At 35.7% G+C, this 18,944-nt stretch overlaps 1 protein-coding gene across 3 annotated transcripts in view; it reads right to left on the bottom strand.

Moving 5' to 3' along the window:
• The window catches only part of LOC136027091 (conserved oligomeric Golgi complex subunit 8-like), an 89,899-nt gene continuing 70,955 nt past the window's right edge, over positions 1-18,944 (bottom strand). The window contains exons 7-9 of one of the 3 annotated variants that reach the window (XM_065704041.1): positions 10,119-10,475; positions 6,849-7,012; positions 1-158 (exon numbers count right to left, since the gene is read on the bottom strand). In XM_065704041.1, the coding sequence (XP_065560113.1) occupies positions 110-158; positions 6,849-7,012; positions 10,119-10,475 (570 nt within the window). In that variant the 3' untranslated portion in view covers positions 1-109. Of the gene's footprint in view, positions 159-6,048; positions 7,013-10,118; positions 10,476-18,944 lie in introns of those variants that run through there. The other 2 variants (XM_065704037.1, XM_065704038.1) reach the window with 2 other exon arrangements.

Raw genomic sequence — 18,944 nt, 5'->3', positions numbered from 1 at the left:
TCAGTGACATGTAGAGAAGAACAATGTAACTAACGATTCTCCGTTAAATTAGCAACCACACAGAGTAACATGACAGCCATCATATTAATAAACGGCCCTTTTTGTATTTTCAGCTACTTGTTACAGTTTTCTCAAGATGCTGCTGGATTTTACTACTCCTAGAAAATAAGTAGACTTTAATAAAATGCCTTATGATTATTGTTACAAAACAAAAAGGAGGGAGGGTGTCTAATAAATGACTCTATCCCTCCCCCATAAGAATCGACAAACAAAATTCAGAAGTATATCCTGTCAACATGGTATATCCCCATCTCTCCCAGAAACTCATGCACTTAAGTGTCATGTTGCTACACCCAAAAAGATAGTTATCTGCACTTTACTGGAAAGTATATCTTGAATCATTTTTTGGGTTTACTACGTATAACAAAAGTTAAATACTGCTCAGAATTTAGTGAATTTTTTTCATATCATTACCTTTATAATAATTAATATAGTCTTAATAGTCTAATATGCAATACATTTTCATTGATGTATTCTTCCTTTTAAGTTCTTCTTTTCAGTTTAACCTAATTATTTATTTTAAATAAAATGCGGACGCCTCTTGACTGGGTGTTTTGAGGGGGGGGGGCAACACCACACTGTGGTAATTTCTTTTGTTTGAAGTTCTACTTCATTGGTCATTGTCTACGGACTGTTCAAAACAAATTTTATGGAGAAAAACTGTATGAATGATGAAAGCATCACTAGAAATCTTTGTCAGAATTTTTAAAGAGATCTCGATTTCTGGCTCCATTATAATAGACCTGAAATTATAAGTTTCAAAACCTGTAGTCTACGTCGCCTCAGCTTCAATGTTTTCAGTGTCATAGATGTAATGGCTGTAAAAAGACCGGTCTTTTCTGGTTTGTGGGTGTCGGATTGCAATTTTATAAATATTGTTTTTCCATTGGTAATTCCTCATCTTATTTCAAGAATCAAGGAAGGGGAATGAAAATAAGAAGAATATATAGACATCTAGTTAAAGAAGATTCCAGATTTTTAGCATATAACTTAACGAGATCGAAGCGTTATGTAAAAGCTTTCTATTTGCTTATGTTTAAAAAGATTCAAAAATCCTTTATATTATTCCCACACTAAGGCTCAAAAGGGCGAGATAAATCAATGCTACTCATGCAGACATGTGAGTTTCCTCGCTATTCAAGTTCGGGGACTAATCCATTTTGTTTCAATTTGACCCCCATAATTACAAACTACTAGTCAGCGGATCCCGAGTGAAATTTCAAAATAATTTACCCACGTGACTCTGAATTTTTTCAATGAATCTAGATGCTATACTAAGGAGAAGAGAACGCCCTAGAATATTTGTAAAACAGTTTTTCACTATTTATTTATTTGTTGAATTTTTGTCAAAGAAATATACATTTCTTCTTAGTGACTAGTGTTTACCAAAAGCAAGCAATTTAAAGTATTTAGATTGTGGGAACGTATTGCGTTAGTTAGTTTTTTAGAATAGTAATCATAAATAACTGAGAGATGTGACAAAAAAGTAAAGTGCTATATACCTTAAAGCTATTAAAACATAAATTTTTATTTTGTTGGGGGGTTATTTTGTAGACCAAAATCCGAAAAACGAAAATTTTTAGCCTATTTTTTATAACGCTCCTGTACGGGCCCTTTATTGGAAACGGGTTGGGCGGGGCCTGCGAAAGTGGAGAGTATTCTTATTAAAACTTTGGTAAAAAAAAAGTTACTGGTGGCAATTGCCCAGCCACCCGGTAGTTTCCTGATGATGCTAATGGGTTCTTCATATCGATAAAGGGGTGGAGTTAACTCCGTTGCTCTTTTTTGAGGTTTGCGCTCTAAATAAGCAATTGCTCCTTTCTTATTGCGGAAATATTTCGTCGGAAATGTTAGGTATTTTGTTTTATGCTTGTCTAAATTTGTTCGATTTCTTGTCCAATACATTTTTGGACCTAGTCATTTTTTATTTGAGAAATGATGTTTCCAAAGTCAGTCAGGGTGGCACACTAGAAGTCTGATAGAATTTGTTAATTCAGTAATTAAAATTATCCAGTTTCAGGCAAGTATCTTTTAATTGCTGGTTGCCATAATATAGTTAATCAATTACAATTTGACTACAACTAAATTTCAACTATATTTTGGCAAAAAAGTACGAAGTCTCCAGGGAGATGCGGAAACTGCAAATTAATTGTGCTTCTTATCCTGGCGAGTTGCCAGTAAAAGTTTTGCGTGAATACGCTATATTTCTTGCAAAACCTCGAACTTCGGTCATTAATTAGTGCTTCAATGATCAGTCGTTCCCCCAGCCGTGGAACAAGCTTATATACGCGTTGCTCCAAAGGTGAAGCATCCCAAAAGCTGTGATCAGTTGAGACCAATTTCAATCACGTCGAACCTTGCCAAAGTCACTGAGTCCCTTGTTTACCGTGATCTTGTGTCGCAAGTTGCAGAATCACTTGATTATTTGATTAGAGTTTATTTAGTTAGGCTTTATCACCTGATCGTACAATGGCTCAAATCTGAAGAAGCTTTGGTTGATTTGCTACTCGTTGATTACATGAAAGCATTTGATTTGATTAAGCGCCTCGTAGCTGCTACGAATCTTAAAAGAATGGGCGCACGTAAACATATCTTACTGCCTGTTATTGATTTCCTACGTTCCCGGTGCCAGTGAGTCTACGCCCTCTTTCCCGGTGATCTCGACTCTGACTGGGAAGAGATTACATGTGGAGCCCCTCAATGTACCGAAGTGGCCACTCTACTTTTCCTTGCGGTAATCTATAAATACAAAAATAAGTTGTCTGTGTGTCTGTCGAGTGACGTCATGTTTGTGTGTCGACTGACGTCATGTTTGTCGACTGACGAAATTACAGACCGGGACACAAATGACGACCGGGACGTAGGGAATATAAATGACGACTGGGACACTCAAAGAGAAAGCGACCGGGACACAAGGAATGTTCGATTAGCAATCACCATCAACAAAGCACCGGGACACCGGAACACAGATGACGACCAGGACGCAGGGAATATAAATGACGATCGTGACACTCAAAGAGAAATTACAGACTGGGACACCGGGACACAAATGACGACCGGGACACAGGGAAACACCAGCAACGGAGACACCGGGGGGCACAGGGGGATATATAGATGACGACGGGGACACAGGGAATGTTCGATTAGCAATCAACAAAGCTCAAGGGCAATCATTAGAATAATGAGGTACAGATCTGAATACAGATTGTTTTTCCCATGGACAATTATATGCTGCATGTTCAAGAGTCGGTAAACCTGACAATCTATTTAAATGCACAGACAATGGGACAGCCAAGAATGTTGTATATTCGCAAGTTTTACGTAGTTAAAAATATATATATATCTATCTATATTCACAGGTGGGACACAGGGACACAGCTACAATGGCGCGTATCGACTTACGCGCGCGGGGGGGCGAAGCGCCCCCACCAACTAGGTGTTGGGGTGGCGCGAAGCGCCACCCCAAAAGCTAGTTAATTATATTATTGACAACATGGATGACCGATTCAAATAGGTCGACGATCTATCTGCGCTTCTTAAGTTTACTGTAGCCACCCAAGCTATGCCCAAATTCAGCCCTGATCTTTTAACAGAATTCAAAGAAGAATATAGTACAAATAGTTTATAGATCAACGAACGCAAAACCATAACCGTATGATTAGATCCACTGAAACGGGATCTTGTTTGCCCAGCTCCCTTGCTTCCACCTGTATCGTCAGCCACAGTCCCTGGAGTTAATTTCAGCCCCGATTGCTCATTTATTGCTCATGCTCAAGGGCTGCTCCAGAAAGGCAATTGTGCACTACGTTCTTTGATTCCAATTGTGCCACTTGGGTTTCCAAGTAAATCAGCTGAAAACGGCATAACTAACATACATACATCCCATATTAGAATATGTATGTTCCGTTTTGGGGCCTCAGATTCATAATATTGAACATCTAAGTGATGATATGGAAGGAGTCTAAAAATAAGCAGTTAAAATCATCCTCAGAGAAAAATTGGTAGATTATAAGTCTGCTCTTGAGTCTTTAAAGATTGAATCCCTTAGAGATCTCAGGTTTCAGTTGAAAATGCGTTTCGGTCAATTTCTCATTGCTAGCCCCAAGCACCGATGTTTTCTACCTCCTTCTGCCAATTCATTAGTTAATACCAGAAAGAAGACCGAATTAGGGCCGGTGCCTTGCAGAACTAATCAATTTAACAATTCATTTGTGGCATTTTTTACCAGTGCCTATAACAAAATGCCTTAGGACTAGGTTTGTAATGAAAGCGACATTTAGTTTGTGGTTTTTATCAACGACTATGAAAGCTGTCTTTAAATAAATGATTTCTGATTTCTAAAAAATTGTCAAAATAATCCAAAAGGTTAAGCACACCTTTTAAGAGCTTAACAAAATCTAAGGATCCCTTCCAAAGATACAACATTAAAAGTTTAGACTTTTCTTGCAAATGATGTCTCTGACCAACTCTGGATCTTCATTGTCATCAATTTTCTTCCATCTACATCAATTGTCCTCAATTTATGTCAGTACATCTAAACTTTACAGTTAAGTTAGGGCTTGAAGGGATAGCAATCCTGTTCTTTTCAGGATTAAGATTGGAATGCAAGGTTTGAGACTATTTTAGTTTTTAGGTTTTTTTTTCATTGTACTAGCTAGAAAGAACTGGTTTCTTGGGGCCTTCGCCTTTTCTCTCCACTCTCAATCGGAATTTCAGTTCCAGCTTTGTTCGGGTCGGTACTCGAGCCTTCGGCCCTTGCAGTTGGCAATCGCTTCGCCGGGGTAGTGCTCTGTATAGTCTTAATTTTGGAAAAAATGCCAAACTCTGTTCATACCCTGAGAAAATGTCACACCCCCCTCATTCCCTTTCTTCTTTATCCGTCTGCACGTTGAATTTAGTGCAATATCGGTTTTTTACTCCATAAACACAATTTTACTCACAAAGGAATATATTATCAATGTTTGGAGTTTTAGCTGACGGGAAAGGAACTCCACTTCGCACTGGAAAAAAAAAAACATTGACAATAAGAGTGCGATCTATGCTTTACCGACCAAGCTCGATGAGACTGTTCGTTTGGCTTTACACCTCTGTTGTATTATATGTTAAAATAAACAGGTTTTCTCTCTGGGCGAGTTTACAGACAAATTGCAAATTAGTATATGAATATTTATTTGGTCTACCAACCTTTTTCCTGGAAAATTTAAATACAATCGAACTGAAATGATGCCGAATCTAAAAAAAAGATAAGGATTGATCCTAAAATTTTATATTAATAAAACTGCCCGAAAATTACTGTGGAATTTTGTTTACAATTTTCGTCAGAAGGAGACCTTTAAATAGAACAATATTCCAATGGAACTTAACAAAAACTAAGTAGATTGGTTTTTATTTTTTATGATCGAAGAGATTTTATTAAATTTGGACATTTTGAATTAATTAGGACATAACTTCAACATTTTCTGCTTCTTCACGATGCTCACCTTCAATCTTTGTGGAACTGTCTAACCTGAGGAATAACATGTCGGTAAACAGGAAACCACAAGATGCAATATTTAGCCCAAAGTGGGTGGGTTGGTTATTTATTGTAAGAATTCTTTTCTTTTTATTCTGATCTATAGACCTGATAAAAACTTTCGGAAAATGATACTGTTTTGACATCCTTGATAGTTAAGGTATCAACGGAATTATTTCGTTAAGCATAATTTTTTCTCAGTAATCCTGTGTCCTCTATGTCTGTTTGTCGTATGACTTTCAGAACATATCAGTCTATGTTACATCGGTGATGTTCGCTCCTGCATTCATGTTCTCGTGAACTTCAGTTGTTCAAAGCAGAAGTAGTTGACTTTACAAGTTCATTTAGGTCTCTCTTCCTCTCTTGTATTGTTTCGGGTAAAATATCTTTATGGGGCCAAAGTTCCAAAAATAAATTTGAGTTCTGCATCCACCCTGTGACCTGCATTTTATTATAGTTAGCCAAAAACGGAACCATCGAAACATATTTTTTTTTTATTTGACCTTCAACCCAGATACAATAAAACAGCTTCAATTGTTCACGAAACACACCTGAACTAAATTCTAACTTGCACGATGACCAAAATATTTCAACAATTTTAAAACTATCTTACTGTTTTTCACAGTATCAGCTAAGAACGTGGATAACTTAAATAAGCGCTCTAGACAAGTGTCAACAAAGATGAACAACAATGTCATCTATATTTCGGCATATTTTTGTTAGAATGATAATAAGATAAAATTAATGTAATTGGCAAAATTAGTTTAAGTTTCTAAAAAAAAAATTATGAAGCTTGAAAAAGAGCCAAGAAACGCCAAACACTTGGTGGTGCTGTTTATTTTTTGTCGACACTAATGCCAGAATTACAACAATCTGCTTTTTGACTTTGTTTTTTATTTCCTCGTCTCGACAACTACCGAAAATTTATTTATTTACCTGAATTTCAGGAGTCTATCTTGAAATATACTTTTCTAGACTTGAAGTTCACGAAAAGAGTCTAAATTTTAAATAAAGTATCCAACTATTAAAAGCACAGTTTAAAACTGTTTTTTACATAAAAACCAGACGGATGCTAAACAGAGGGCTCCTATCACTTACAACTGCTTAATCAGGGAGTCGTAAGAAAATTCGACCGACGGCGTCCCTTACATCTTTTTAGGATAATGGAATCCTAAAAACCGATGCTTAGGGAAAAGCGTGTTTTCAAAGGGGAAAATTCCCTAAAAAACGAAATGCACATTTTTAACTTTAGAGTTTAAAATACAAGTTGATTTACTCTTTGCCGACTGTTTCCGCTTCACTATCTTCAATCATCGTTTGATCATTTTCTTCTAACTTTTCTTTTTCTTGACTCCTCACTTCTTCTTCTTCGGTTGTCAGCTCAGGCAAGAATTCAGCCAGAATTGAAGTGATCCCTGTCCTATCTAATTTATGACTCCTCTAAAAAATAAAACATACTTTGTTATGAAAAAAGAAAATAGTTCGGTTCCTAATGTAACGGTTAAAATTTTTTCAAATGCTAAGATTCCTAATTTCAACGGTCTTCTTACAAGGGGAAAAATCTTCCATTTTCTAATTACTTTTTCTTTCCAGAAAGGAATCACTATCTCTTACCAATGCACTTTAGTCTTCAAAGTCTTGGCTAAAATTATAAAATATGGTAAGTTTTTAAGAGACAAAACTGATTCAGGAGTTCTGATTCAGAACTTTAGATTGCAGCGTTGGATAATATTACGCAATAAACGTCTAAAAACACGTTTGGGTCTATACTAGTTTTTCAAACTCGACTTAAAAAAAAAACCATCCTTCATTAAGCGATTAAAGGAACTATTCCATTAAAAGAACCATTTTCTTGAAAGGCAAACAGTAATCAATATTTAGCTATAGTTCAAATAAGAATGGCCATGTAAATCATTATCTATCTAATATAAATAATATAAAACGATTGTTTGAACATTTACAATTGTAATTATAGGATAAAAGTAAGAGCTGTGTGTGCAACTCACCCCAGACTAACTCAACCCGTTGAACTCAAACCCGCCTAACTCAACCCTAATTCAACACAACCTCTGCAATTCAATCCTCAATTAAGTCAATCCTGTCCAACTCAACCCCTATTCAATCCAACCCCGTTTAGGCCAAACAATCGTTCAAATTTGCCCATGAATAAGTTTCAACTAGCGCTGACTAGAAGCTTAAATCTATTTCTCGCTTTGCTTGCAGTTCAACTTATATTGCAAGGCCCTAAACTTAAGGTCAGACCTGATGTTTTAACAATTTAACCGGGCTTAAGCTTCAAGTGAAATCAGCCTTCTTTAGGTTTTGGCGATAAATTTGTCAAAGTTTAGATTAATTTTCTAGCTTTGATAACATTCGATTTACTATCAATGATCTTTCCGTAATTGCGCCCGCTCCGCTAACGGCTGAATGTAGTCCTAGGCTATATGGAAACCTTTGCTGATTTTTTTGTTGTTGTTTATTTTTTAATTTGTATTATTTATGATTATGAACCAGCTCTTCATGAGATACAGGTACAAGGAAAATTAATACAAATGAAAAAAAATGTCAGAACTTAGATTATGCTGAAGATTTAGGTATCCTAGATGAAAGCGAGAGCAAAATTAATGAACTTACAGAGGTTTTGCGAGATCAGGGGGATAGAGGTTAGCGAGTGTAGAGGTTGAAAGTGTAGAGGTTTTGCGTGTTCAGGGTGCTAGAATAGGTTTGAAAGTTAATGTTAAGAAGACTAAGGCTAGGAATAAGTCAAGAAGAAAAGGTGACGTTGGGTAACGAAAAGATTGATCAGGTGGGCAGCTTCACTTACCTCGGTAGTATTATTAGTAAAGACGGTGGGAGCTGTGAAGACGGTAAAAGTAGAATAGCCAAGGGTTACGGTGATTTTTTCACAGTTAAAAATGTTTGGAAGAATAACAAGACAAGTCTGCAAACCAAGATTAGAATATTAGAAGATACAATGATGACGGCGGTCAAATATGGCTGGGAAGAATGGGCACTCCGAAAACCGGATGAAAATTTGCTAAATGTTTTCCAGAGAAATTGCACGGGGATTGTTCTGGCTACCTGGCTGACTGACCGTATTTCAAACAGTAGGCTCTGCGAAAAATCAGGTTCGAGCCCGCTTTCTGGTGCTATAATGAAAGAAAGGTTGAAATAGGGCGAGTTGTGCGGATGAAGAATGACAGAATGCCGAAGATTGTCCTTTTCGGCCAACCGTCTAGAGCTAAACGAAAAGCAGGTCGTCCTCGTCAAGGGTGGGAGGACGTCATAAAGAAAGATTTAAAGGAAATGGGAACTTCCTAGGAGGGTGTAAAATGGGAGGCTTTGAATATATTGGGATGGAGGAGGAGCGTGCGTAGCTGTGTTGCCATCAGGCGCCTTGGTGCTGCGGGGAGTTGTTAGCAGTAGCAGTAGTAGTATGTATATCCAGGCATCAGAGGGACAGGGGCTACCTGCATATATGCGTCGATGTAGATTGTTCTTTTTTTTAAACCGGAGTCAGGAATACTAGAAGTATGAGAAATTCCTACATACCTGTGCTTACTTTTACCTTATTATCATCCATCTTTGGCGGTAATACCAATGATACTGCCAATACGGTATAAACATTTTTAAAGCTTAGTTAGAAAATATGGAGACAAAACTTTTGCTTTTAGAGAGCCATTGCAACGCGTCAGACATGTGTTTTTTCTACGCGTTATTTTCAAGAATGATTAATTAGGAGGGGGCCAAGCATATCTCCTTTGACTTAGATTATTGCTTTTCATAAAGTCACTAAGAATGAATCTTGCTTTTACCTGTTCACACCAGCAATATTAATATTGTTATCACAACAGTGTCTGCTTTTTCGAGCTTTTGTAGGTTAGTATTAAATGATATCTGAGTGGTTTTGTCCATTGCAGTAATACATTTCACGTGTTATGACCGGCTTTGGCAATGGTTGTAGCTAATTTCTTTTGTGAGTTTGTGCTTACCATGCACACATCCCTTAAATTTTTCTATACACAAGATTGCAGTCCCTTCTATGATTTCCGTTAGAGAATAAGACGATATTTTTTAACAAGCAATAAATATGGTTTTATATGATGGCTGGAGGATGACATCTATTTGTTGGTAAGTAAACACATCTTTTTATAAAAAAAAATTGTATTCAACAGAAAATTCAGGGAAATTAAGCGCCTGAATTCTACCGGCCCAACAAACGTGACAGTTATTTACAATCAAATCATGACAGACATAATCGACGAATTTGAACCTCCCAGTGCTTGCAAATATCCATTCTTCATTGAAGCAAATATCAGGGACATTAATCCAAGGCTGTATCCAGGGGGATAATTAGGGAGTTTTACCCCCCCCCCCTCGAAATGTTTGCCCGATTCGTAAAAACGTAACACAAATGCCCCCCCCCTCGAAAAAAATCCTGGATACTTCCCTGCATTAAGCATCTAAAATCTACCAGTCTAATAAACATGTTATCTAGTTTATAATCAAACGAAACCATGATACTAAATATAAGTAATATGCATACTTGGTTCTGAATTTCCATGATAGTCATGCCAGAATACTTCGAAACTTCCTGCGCAGGGTACAGCAGCCCTACAGATGATTCTAAGAAACCAATAACATTATCTCTAAACTCGACACACATCAATTGGAAAAAATCTTTCGCTTCTGGACTTGCATTGGCAACTTTTCCCCTATAAAAGGCCAACAGTTGATCTGCAGCAAACTTGAGCGCCTCAGACAAAATGTTGAGTATATTGTTATATATGGCCAGAGGTGGAGAAATTCTGATGTCATTAAAGGCTGGAACAAATGCATTACACAGTTCTGCCAAAGGGGAATAAGCAACCAGGGACGAAGATGGCGACAGCGACTCGGCAGACTGAAAAAGTTACTTTAGGTGAAATTAAAGTAGATAAAAATTCTTATCATCAAAATTTTCAAAAGTAAATACTGATTTGACAGTAGCAATAATTTTGTAGGCAAAATCTGGGGACCACAAAAAATCAAATATTCTCTCCTGAAACAAAAGAAGTTTAGTAAGGATCTGCCTTTTTAAAGTTACAAAAATCCTGGCATCCACCCTCCTCCAATTCCATGAAATCTTTGCTAGATTCATTACTTATTTGACAGTACATTTTTATTTATTTTTTCTCATCTGCCTATGATGCCTTGGAATCTGAAGTCAGGAATACTTAAAAAAACATGAGCGCAACAGTTACAAATATTAGAGTAGTGGTAATTTATATAAAATTACCTTTTTTAGGTTCAAGGCCTATTAGAGCATATAGTAAGACTCATATCGTAAAATTGAGTACGAGTAGTGTGGGTAAGATCGGTACAAGCGGGCCCAGTTCTCATTAGCTTAAGCGGTGCCCTATCCTACTCGTTTAAGCAGTGCCCTATCCCAATGTGTTATTGGAGTTGCTAGTCCCTCGAATCTAACTAAAAACTTTTACGAGGTTTAACATTTTTTCCAGAAGCAATATATCCTCGGTGAAGCCATTCTTTCTGTACAAGCGGGCCCATAAAGTTACCTCAATTTTCGGTTGATAAGGAAAATTCTTGGAGCATTATTATCTGAGTTTCGTTTTCCAAGTATGTTGTTCAATAATAGAAGTGAGTTTGCTGTGACATGATGTCTAATAAACGAAGTTTTGATATGGATTCTAACATACAATTGGAAGAGATCTTTTTGTACTCTAATAGCATCGTGCCGATTATTAATATTGATTATGACTACAATCGGCCAGGTATCATTATTGTTATGTAATTGTCCTGAACACATTGGTTTTCCATTACCGGTTTTGCGCATGTGTTTTGGCCCCAAAATTCCCATCCAGGTCCCAACGCTCCAAACCAGGGCCCCGAGTCCCCCCAGGTCCCCAATACCCGCCAAATAACCTTTTTCCCCCAACCATTTTTTCCATGTCTTAAAATCCCATTAAAGTTCTTAGAAATACATTCTAAAGCAATCGATGTATTTTTTCTGGGACGCTAGCCAATTGATGTAAAGGGCCATGATATCGTAACAAGTTAACTGCGCAATCGATTTTCTTAATTAGAGTTGAAGTTTTGGTAAATGATACCAGTTGTTTGCTTCCGAGCACTTTTTTGGCATCATTTCAAGAACAAGCAAATAGGTTTCCAGGAATTTCAAGAATGATAAGTTATCTGGTATTGTATAATGATTCGTGTTGTCGGTAAAACAACACAAGGAAGACAAGCAGGGCTATATCATTATTTCCGAGAATTTCTTGTCATGTGTCGGAGAATTTCAAGAATGATACGTGATCTGGTATTGCGGTAATCATTCCTATTCTCGACGAAATAAAACAATGAATACAAGCGCGCCCATGTCCTGATATCTGAGAATTCCTTGACACGTTTCCAAGAATTTCAAGAATGACAAGTTATCTAGTATTGCGTAATCATTCATGTTGTCGGCAAAACAATACAATGCGCTCGGTAACAACCCTAAAATCTAATCCTTAGAGATAACAACTGATCCAACAACATTTTTAGCTTCTAAGCAGTTTTCCATTGATTTTATGAAATTTTTGTCTAATGTATCAATCGAACATCAGACTATTATTTCTTATGGTAAAAGATTGACACATTACTCGACTGAGCTAAAATGTCATTGAAGAAATAATGTTCTTAGAAATATATTCAGGCAATCAGTGCATTGTTTCTGGGACACTGGCCAACTGGTGTTAAGCGTCACTGCGCAATCGATTTCACATTTGGATATATGGTAAATGCAATCAGTGATATGTTTCCGAGCATCTTTTTTGGCATCATTCCGAGAATATGCATAAGACAGGGATTTGAGATGCTTCCTGGTGAGACATATTCTTGGATGGTTAATGAAACTTATTTCGATGTCCAAAAATTGTTGTGACTCCAACCGGGCAGGTATCATTTTTGTAAGGTAATGGTCCTGAGCTCTGATTATTGATTATCGATATTATTGATTTTTTTACACCTAGAAGTTTTTGGGAATTTTCTTGCACTTAGAATTTTCGGAACTTCGATTTTCTTTTTTGGAACTAAGAAATATTTTTGGAAATTATATTTGAATCATGAAATGCACCCCGAGTATCAAAAATCGATAAAGAAGCCCCTATGCATAGAACAAACTTAACACCATGGTAAATTCCAAGTCTTTTAATTGACGACAGAGTAGCACAAATTAATGAAAAAAAAGCAGTTTTGCATAGAAAAAATCAGCTACTTGGTAAATTCCAAGTCTTATAATTGGTGTCTGAGCATCAAAATTAATATAAAAAAAAAACACTTTTACGCAGAACAAACTCAGCTACTTGGTAAACCCAAGTCTTTTGATTGATGACTGAGTATAAAAAACTAATAAAATAGCACTTTTGCATAGAACAAACTCAGCTACTTGGTAAATTCCAAGTCTTTTAATTGGTGACTGAGCATCAAAAATTAATAAGAAAAAGTACCTTTGCACAGAACAACCTCAGCTGCTTGGTAAACTCAAAGTCTTTTAATTGGTGACTGATTATCAAAAATTAATAAAAAACACTTTTATATAGAACAAACTCAGCTACTTGGTAATTTTCAAGTCTTTAAATTGATGACTGAAAGTCAAAAATTAATAAAAAACCACTTTTGCATAGAACAAACTCAACTAATTGGTAAATTTCAAGTCTTTTAATTGGTGATTGAGCATCAAAAATTTGTAAAAAAGCACTTTTTCATAGAGAAAACTAAGCTACAAGCTAAATTCCAAGTCATTTAATTGGTGAGTGAGTATCAATAATAAATAAAAAGCACTTTTGCATGGAACAAACTCAGCTACTTGGCAGACTCTAAGTCTTTTAATTAGTGGCTGAGCATCAAAATTGAAAAAAAAGAAGAGGTGACTGAGCATCAAAATTAATAAAAAGACACTTTTGCATAGAACCAACCCAACTACTTGGTAAATTTCAAGTCTTTTAATTGGTGACTGAGCATTAAAAACTAGGAAAAAAGCACTTTTGCATAGAGCAAAATAAGCTAAATTCCAAGTCATTTAATTGGTGAGTGAGTATCAATAATAAATAAAAAGGCACTTTTGCATGGAACAAACTCAGCTACTTGGCAGAATCCAATTCTTTTAATTGGTGACTGAGCATCAAAATTGAAAAAAAAAGAAGAGGTGACTGAGCATCAAAATTAATAAAAAGGCACTTTTGCATAGAACAAACCCAACTATTTGGTAAATTTCAAGTCTTTTAATTGGTGACTGAGCATCAAAAATTAGGAAAAAAGCACTTTTGCATAGAGCAAACTAAGCTACTTGCTAAATTCCAAGTCATTTATTTTGTGAGTGAGTATCAATAATAAATAAAAAAGCACTTTTGCATAGAACAAGCTCAACTAATTGGTAAATTTCAAGTCTTTTAGTTGGTGACTGAGCATCAAAATTAACAAAAAAGAGGTGAATGAGCGTCAAAATTAATAAAAAAGCACTTCTGCAAAGAAAAAACTTAGCTACTTGGTAAATTATAAATCTTTGAATTGGTGACAGAGTATCAGGAATTATTAAAAATGTGCTTTTGCTTAGAACAAATTCAGCTACTTGCTAAATTCCATCTTTTAATAGGTGAATGAGCATCAAAAATTAATTAAAAAAAGCACTTTTGCATAGAACAAACTCAGTTACTTGGTAAATTCCAAGTATTTTACTTGATGGCTATCAAATATTAACAAAAAAGCACTTTTGCATTGAAAAAACTCACATAATTGGTAAATTCTAAGTCTTTTAATTGGTGACTGAGAGTAAAAAATTGATAAAAAAGCATTTTGCATAGGAAAACTTAGCTATATGGTAAATTCCAAGTCTTTTAATTGATGACAGAGTAACGAAAATTGATGAAAAAGCAATTTTGCATTGAACAAACTCAGCTACTTTGTAATTTTCAAGTTTTTTAAATGGTGACTGAGTATCAAAAATTAATAAAAAAAACACTTTTGCATACAATAAACTAAGCTACTTGGTACATTTCAAGTCTTCTAATTAGTAAAATTGTATTAAAAAGTAATGAAAAAGCTTTTGCATAGAAAAAACTCACATACTTGGTAAATTCCAAGTCTTAATTGGTGACTGGGTATCAAAAATTAATGTAAAAATAATTTCGCATTGAAAAAAGTCAGCTACTTGGTAAATTCCCAATCTTTTAATTGGGAAAAATGAATAAAAAGCACTTTTGCACAGAACAAACCGAGCTACTTGGTAATTTCCAATTTATTTTAATTGGTGACTGAGTATCAGTAATTAATGAAAAAAGCAATTGATCAAGTGTTACGTATTAAGTCTTGCTAATTTAGATTTCTTAGTTAGTTTAGGTTAGGTTAACTGCTTTTAATCTAGGTTTGCTTAGGTTAGGTTAGCGTGGCCGGCCACAAATTCGATTTATACAATCGACAAAAATTTCATAAAATCAATAAAAAACAGCTTGGAAGCTAAATATACCGTTGGCTCAGTTGTTATCTGAAAGGACCAGATGTAGGGGCTGTCACAGAACGTATTAAATTGTTTCCCCGACAATATGAATGATTGGGTAATATCAGACAACACATCATTCTTAAAATTTTTAGGAAACATGCAAAGAAATTCTCGGAAATCAGGATATGGACCTGCTTGTATTCATTGTATTGTTTCATCGAGAAAATGATTGATTACGCAATGCAAGATAACGTATCATTCTTGAAATTCTCCGAAGCAGGCTAAGAAATTCTCGGAAATCATGATGTGGGCCCACCTCTATTCCTTGTATTGTTTCGCCAACAAAATGAATGATTACACAATACCAGATAACGCATCATTCTCGAAATTCCCACAGACCGGTTTCCATATTCTTGGAATGATGCCAGAAAAGATACCCGGAAACAAATCACTGGTAGCATTTATTGAAAATCTGACTCCAATTGAGCGAATCGATTGCACAGTTAACTTGTTACGATATTGTGACGCTTGACTTCAATTGGCCAGCGTCTAAGAAGCAATACATTGATTGCCTTAGAATGTATTTCTAAGAACTTTAATGTGATTTTAAAACATAGAAAAAGAAAAAATGGGTGGTCAAAAAGTTGGAGGAGGTTCAAAAAGTGGAGAGGGCAATGGGGCGTTTGAGGGGGAATTGGAACTCTGGTCGGGGCGTTGGGTCCTTGATGGGAATGTGGAGGCGAAAACTCATGCACAAACCCGATAATGGAAAAACCAATGTGCTCAGGACCATTACATTACAATAATGATGCCTGACCGGTTGTGGCCATAATCAATTATCAGTAATCAGTAATTAATAATCGGATCGATACCATTAGAGTACAAAAGATCTCATCCAATTGTATATTACAATCCATATCAAAACTTCGTTTATTAGATATCATGTCACATAGAACTCATTTCTATTATTGAACAACATAATCGGCAAACAAAACTCAAATAATAATACCCCATGATTTTTTCTTATCAACCAGAAATTGAGATGACACTATGAACCCGTTTGTACAGGTTTCACTAAGAATATATTGTGTCCGGAAAAATGTTAGATCTCGTAGAAGTTTTTCGCTGGATACGAAGGACTAGCAGATCTAATAGCACATTGGGATAGGGCACCGCTTAAACGAATAGGATAGGGCACTGATAAAAATAAAGGGATATGGGCCCGCTTGTACCCATTTTGCCATACTACTAGTGCGTAAATATAATAAAGAGGGTTAGAGCACATATTAAGGGCATCCTTAATATGGGCAGTCCACTCACACTTCCATAAGCGCAGCATAATTTTGGCAAATACAGACGACGTACTTGCGAAGGTGACGCCACAAGAATCCGGGGTAACCCCTTCTGTACCTTCTGGCCAAAAGACTTTACAGATTTTTCATTCCGAGTAAATTCAAATACAAAACCAATTAAACAAGTTGGTAAGTATGCCAATAAAAATATGAACTTGAGTTGAGTAGTGTACTTGGCATTAATCTATAGCAGTATGATTTTTTTTAAACAGTATTAAAAAAAAACGATATTGGAGTTTAGATGCAAGGGCAAAAAATGTTCAATCTTATTAAATCTCTAAACAACGAAACTGTAAGTAAATAAACAAAATTGCAGCTAACATCTGTGCTATCTTTAGCTCCAAACTGTGTTTCTTTTGTTTCAACATAAAATCGTTGTCTGTACTCAGAATTCTTAATGTGTTCCCGAAGTCCGGTAATGACAATTGGTGTTGAAAGGAAGATGGATGGAAATAGTATACATATTGAGATGTAGTCCTTTCAAAGATTGTACTATTTTTTTTTTTTTTTTTTTTACAAAAGTTGCAGTGAACTTGCTTCTTTTCCAGATGGACTGTTAAGGTACTATTTTGGGTAGAAGCGCTAAAAACAGTAGAAATGAAATGCAGTTGTTACTATACTAAATCAAAACAGACTAAATACATATGTCACAAATTGCAGCTTTATTTTAGAATAAATATGCAAAAAAAACTAAGTTCAATATGATATATATTTCATAAAATAATATTTAAAAAAGTTTTCATTTGAGGCTTTCTGAGACGTTGATTACACCCTGTTTGGTCATGAACGAAATTTCAATCTGTATGACTAGAAAGCCTAAAGTGGTATCCTTAGGTCTTTTCCCTTCCAACAGCTCAAGCACCCCCCCTCCTATATCTTCTACTCTTTTGACTCTTAATCCTTCGGGAATTGTTTAAAGAAGGAACCCAAATTTTCTAATATTTTAGTAATTTTTGAATCATTAGGACCGCACCAAATAACTGTCCTATGTAAAAACTAGCTAAGTACATATCTCACAGATGGTATTCCATTTCCACTAAATTTTGAAATTTGAGGATTCCTAGTGTTCTTTATAATCAATCTTAGGCTTATATTATAGCATAAAACCCCAAAATCAAACCTTGCTACTTTAATTTGGAACTAATTTTCGTTAACGAGTTTCTTACCTTTTAAACTCACTCCTTTCAAGACTATGGTAACTACTATATATAAATCTTATGAGGAAAACTGACTACTATCCCTAGGAACAAATACGATATCAAATAAAAAAAATAAAAAAAAAGGAAAAGAGCTGAAAAAAATGTTCATTTTATAAACCCGTGTAAAACAGGAAACATTCTTTAGCACATGCTTTATTCAGTATTCTAAGCCTAGAAAGGAGATTCGTTTGCCAAAGAGTTTAGGGACTCATGAAGTTCTTAAGTGAGGAGCTATCTGCATGGTTAGTAACAAGTTAAAAACTACTGTAAAAAATCGAAGCTATAAAGGTCTTAAAGAATTTCTATAAAAACAAAATACATACATCGTGTACGGATTGAGAAACGAGGCACCACTTCTTGCCGAAAGGGGCAAGAAGTGGTACCAAATCACGAAAATGTTTAAGGGCAGGGATGGCGAAATTTATTTGAAAAATTTGGATTGGGTAGTTTTTTCTTGATTTTTTTTTTCAATGACAATTTTGAAGCGGGCTTCATAAACTTGACAAATATGGCTACAATAAAACAGTAATAAAAAAATATATATTTTTTTAAAGAAAAGTAACGAGTATTGTCAAAATCTAAACCAAAATTACTATGACTGAATAAATGAAACCCAAAACGAAAAGAAACTGAAATGAAAAACCCCATCAACAATAAAAATAACAAATGCCCTGAACCCAATAAAGGCCAGAGCGTAACTTGGGCTTAATTGAGAACGTTGTGTATTAGCTGCATTTTTATGGCCCTTGGTATTAACCAAGTGACGTATAGCAATCGCAAATTCTGTCGGTCTGTCTGTCGGTCCCGGTTTTGCTACTTTAGGCACTTCCAGGTAAGCTAGGACGTTGAAATTTGGCAGGCGTATAAGGGACCGGAACAGATTAAATAAGAAATTGTCGTTTCCCCGATTCGTTTTCCCGATTTGACCATCTGAAGGGGGGAGGGGGGTCGGTTAATTCGGAAAAGTAGAAAAAATGAAGCATTTTTAACTTACGAACGGTTAATCAGATCTTAATGAAATTTGATGTTTGGAAGGATATCGTGTCTCAGTGCTGTTATTTTAAATCCCGACCGGATCTGGTGACATTGGGGGGGGGGGAAGTTGGGAAGGGAGAACCTAAAATCTTGGGAAACACTTAGAGTGGAGGGATTGGGATGAAACTTGGTGGAAAAAATAAGCACAAGTCCTAGATACATGATTGACATAACCGGAACGGATCCGCTCTCTTTGGGGTAGTTAGGGGGGAGGGAGGGTAATTCTAAGAAAATCGAAAAAATGAGGTATTTTTAACTTACGAACGGATGATCAGATCTCAATGAAATTTGATATTTAGAAGGATATC

This window comes from Artemia franciscana, chromosome 5 (assembly GCF_032884065.1).
Source record: "Artemia franciscana chromosome 5, ASM3288406v1, whole genome shotgun sequence".
NCBI classification, from domain to species: Eukaryota; Metazoa; Arthropoda; class Branchiopoda; order Anostraca; family Artemiidae; genus Artemia; species Artemia franciscana.
The sequence above is the reverse complement of the archived record's forward strand: the minus strand, read 5'-3'. Positions and strand labels throughout refer to the sequence as shown.